At 39.0% G+C, this 3770-nt stretch overlaps 1 protein-coding gene across 1 annotated transcript; it reads left to right on the forward strand.

The window, feature by feature from the left end:
* The first annotated feature begins 263 nt into the window (after nt 1-263).
* Nucleotides 264-2216, forward strand: LOC107949708 (adenine/guanine permease AZG2). Its single transcript, XM_016884451.2, has one exon. The coding sequence runs from the start codon at nt 313-315 to the stop codon at nt 2023-2025; it is 1713 nt and encodes a 570-aa protein (XP_016739940.2). The 5' UTR covers nt 264-312; the 3' UTR covers nt 2026-2216.
* The last annotated feature ends 1554 nt before the right edge of the window (nt 2217-3770 follow it).

Consider the following 3770-nt stretch of genomic DNA (forward strand, 5'->3'; position numbering starts at 1 on the left):
TAGTCATTTTTCAATGAAAAAAAATATACTGTGTTAAGATTTAAATATTATAAATATAAATTTAACAACATTATAACATAAAAATAATATGACATGCATGTTATCAAATTTTAATTTTTATTTGAAAGGCCAAATTTTTAATTGTTTTTAAATAAAGAAAATCCAATAACGCGATGAATAATGCAAAAAACAGGAAGTAGCTTGCTCAACATTCCATATAAAGCTACCCCCACCATTTTTACTAAAATACTACCCCCCAAAAAAAGGTTCATGTAACGCTCATGAATGGACAACTCTGGTTTCCTGTAATGAATGACAAATGCCTTAAAAAATCCAACAGGGATTCCTTTCCATTATTTTCTCATTAAATTACTCTCCAAAATCCATGTAAACCAACAGGGAGAAATACAAACATCAATGGGGATCGGGTTAATGGGACGACTGGCAAGTTCATGGCAGAAGATGGAAATGGCTGTCAATGATGCAGTTTCTAAGAGCATCGTTGGAAAGTATTTCAAGCTTGAAGCAAGGAAAACGTGTTTCACAACGGAACTACGAGCTGGAACTGCTACCTTTATGACCATGGCTTATATCATTGCAGTTAACGCCACCATCCTAGCGGATTCCGGTGGCACCTGCTCGCGGGCCGATTGCTCGGTTCCGGCGAACCAAACTGCCGCTTCACCAGATTGCATGTTCAAGCCTAATGCAGGTTATGAAAAATGTGTCTCGAAAACCAAGAGTGACCTTGTGGTGGCCACTGTTTTATCAGCCATGATCGGGTCGTTTGCAATGGGGATGTTGGCCAACTTACCTCTGGGTTTGGCTCCTGGTATGGGTCCTAACGCTTACTTGGCTTATAACTTAGTAGGGTACCATGGATCAGGATCCATGTCATATCAAACTGCATTAGCTGTAGTTTTAGTCGAAGCCTGTGCTTTCCTCGTAATTTCTGGTTTAGGGCTTCGATCAAAACTAGCCAGGCTCATACCTGACTCAGTCAGGCTCGCTTGTGCGACCGGAATCGGCCTTTTCATTGCATTGGTGGGATTACAGATCCACCAGGGTGTAGGCCTGATCGGGCCTGATCCCTCAACCTTGGTCACTATCACCGCCTGCACCACCACAGACCCTTTTACAGGCGCTTGTATTGGGGGCAAGATGAAGAGCCCCACATTTTGGTTAGCCATGGCAGGGTTTTTAATAACTTGTTATGGGTTAATGAAGGAAGTTAAAGGAAGTATGATCTATGGGATTCTGTTTATTACGTTAATTTCATGGATTAGAGGCACTGCATTTACATATTTCCCTGAAACCCCACTTGGCGACTCTAATTACAATTATTTCAAGAAAGTTGTTGATTTCCATAAGATCGAGTCCACCGCCGGGGCCATCAGTTTCAGCCACTTCAATTCCAGGGCGGTTTGGGTGGCTTTGGCAACGTTGTTATATGTTGATTTGCTTGCCACAACTGGTGTTCTATATACAATGGCCGAAATTGGTGGGTTTGTGGATGATAATGGGGGATTTGAAGGAGAATATTTAGCATACATAGTTGATTCAAGCTCCACTGTAGTCGGATCGGCGTTGGGAGTCTCTCCTGTCGCCACCTACGTAGAGTCATCAGCGGGGATGAAAGAAGGCGGTCAGACGGGATTAACGGCGGTAGTCATCGCAGCGTATTTCTTCTTTTCGTTATTTTTCACACCGTTGTTGACCAGTGTTCCACCATGGGCAGTTGGGCCTTCACTGGTAATGGTTGGGGTGATGATGATGAAAGTGGTGAAAGACATAAAATGGGGAGACGTGAAAGAAGCAGTGCCAGCGTTTGTGACAATGGTGTTAATGCCATTAACTTACTCAATATCCAATGGGATTATTGGTGGAGTTGGGGTTCATGTTGCTCTTAGTTTATATGATTTAGGGTTGAGGTTGATTAAATGGTTGAACCAGATGAGAAAAATGGTGCGCAATGGACAAAATCAAGTCTCGGTTGGGGCAGAATCCATGGTCGAAATCATTTGAAGTGTTTTTTTTTTCAATTATATATGGGGCAGAACATTTCTTGTAAAAAATGGATGGGGAAACTTTCAGTGATCCTATCATTTTTTCCAGGAAAATTGTTGTCACCGTATTTAAAATGCTTGCCAGTGATTTAATGTAATATATATTTTATCCATGGGAAAATTATGATATTCAGTTTCAGATGAGAAAAATATGGACAATGGACAAAATCAAAGTGTTGAATCATGAAATTAGAGAGTGATATTGAACCAAGAAAATGATACATCTGTTGGGAAGTACTGATAGCATAAAATCTTGAAAGTATAAGGTTTATTATACAAATTAGGGGCATACTACCAGACCAATTTCCTAAATTATTTACGGAAATGGGTCACTAAAAAATTATTTATTAGAATGGTCCAAAATTAATAAAACGCTCCGACGTGGACGTATTTTTAGGGGAAAACGCTTCTTTATCCCGTGTTAGCAAAAGTGCGCTGACGTGGACGCATTTTACCCCATGTTTTCCTCCAAGGATCACCTCCAACGGTCAATTAAAAATTTGACCGTTGGGCCTAACAGTCAGGAAAATTTTTTTATAAAACCCCCCACCTATTTTTTTCACACAAAATTTCTTCTAAATTATAATTCTTCTAAATTTCTCTCTAAATTTCTCAAAAAATCTCTCAATGCTATTTAAAATTTTAATTTTTGTCTAAATTAGCATTTTTTTATAACTTCTAAGAAAGTTAATCGTGTTAGTAATGGCCCGTCAATTAATTCGTCTAGATGATAAACATATCTCCATCGGCCAAATGAAAATGGTAAGGGTTAATTTCAATTTTTTAATATTTTTCTTTCATTTTTTTAATTTAATTAATATTTTTTTATAATAGTTGGTAGATCGAGTGTTACGATGTTTTATTCGTAATATACCTGGTTCTCCATCACCATTGATTGAAAATTACTTGAGGGAAATGGGTTTTCGGCATGTGACCAGTATAGGTCAGGGATGCAAGTTAGACCCGAAACTCATCAGCGCGTTTGGGGAGAGGTGGAGACCCGAGACACACACATTTCATCTTTCATGTGGGAAGTATACCATCACTTTGGATGGCATGCAATTACAATTAGGGTTATCGATGGATAGGTCCGTACTCACCGGGTCCGCTCAATTTGTTGATTGGGAAGCCATATGCTATGATCGTTTGGGTGCAATTTTGGATATTATTTATGGAGGTTAGATTGATATGGGTTGGTTACGAGACACATTCCTGGAGCTGGGAGATGATTCGACTTAAGTAGAAATAGTACGATATGCTCGGGTATACATTCTTTAGATCTTTTGAGGTTATCTGATGTCGAGCAAGTCACGAAACCTCGTACACCTGAGGTGGTTGCTAAAACTCATGGATTTTAGAGTAATTGGAGAACTTAGTTGGGGGTCTGTTGTGTTGTTGATATTGTACCAGGAGATGTGTTGGGCGACGCAACCAAATAAAATCAAAATCAAAGATTACCTCTCACTGCTACAATCATGGGCTCGGTTTCACTTTTCATTTTTACGTCCTCGAGTGAACCACCTGTATACATTCCCACTCTTAACAAGGTAAATATATATATTAGATTTTACAATTATTACATAGATTTAAAATATAATTTTATGCTAAAATTTTATTTAAATAGGTGGAACCATTCAGCGAGTTGCGAGGGAATACCTACCGCTCTTGAAGATATATTGCTTCTATCAGACCAATGGTCAGAAG

The sequence above is a fragment of the Gossypium hirsutum genome, chromosome A03 (genome assembly GCF_007990345.1).
Source record: "Gossypium hirsutum isolate 1008001.06 chromosome A03, Gossypium_hirsutum_v2.1, whole genome shotgun sequence".
Lineage (NCBI taxonomy): Eukaryota > Viridiplantae > Streptophyta > Magnoliopsida > Malvales > Malvaceae > Gossypium > Gossypium hirsutum.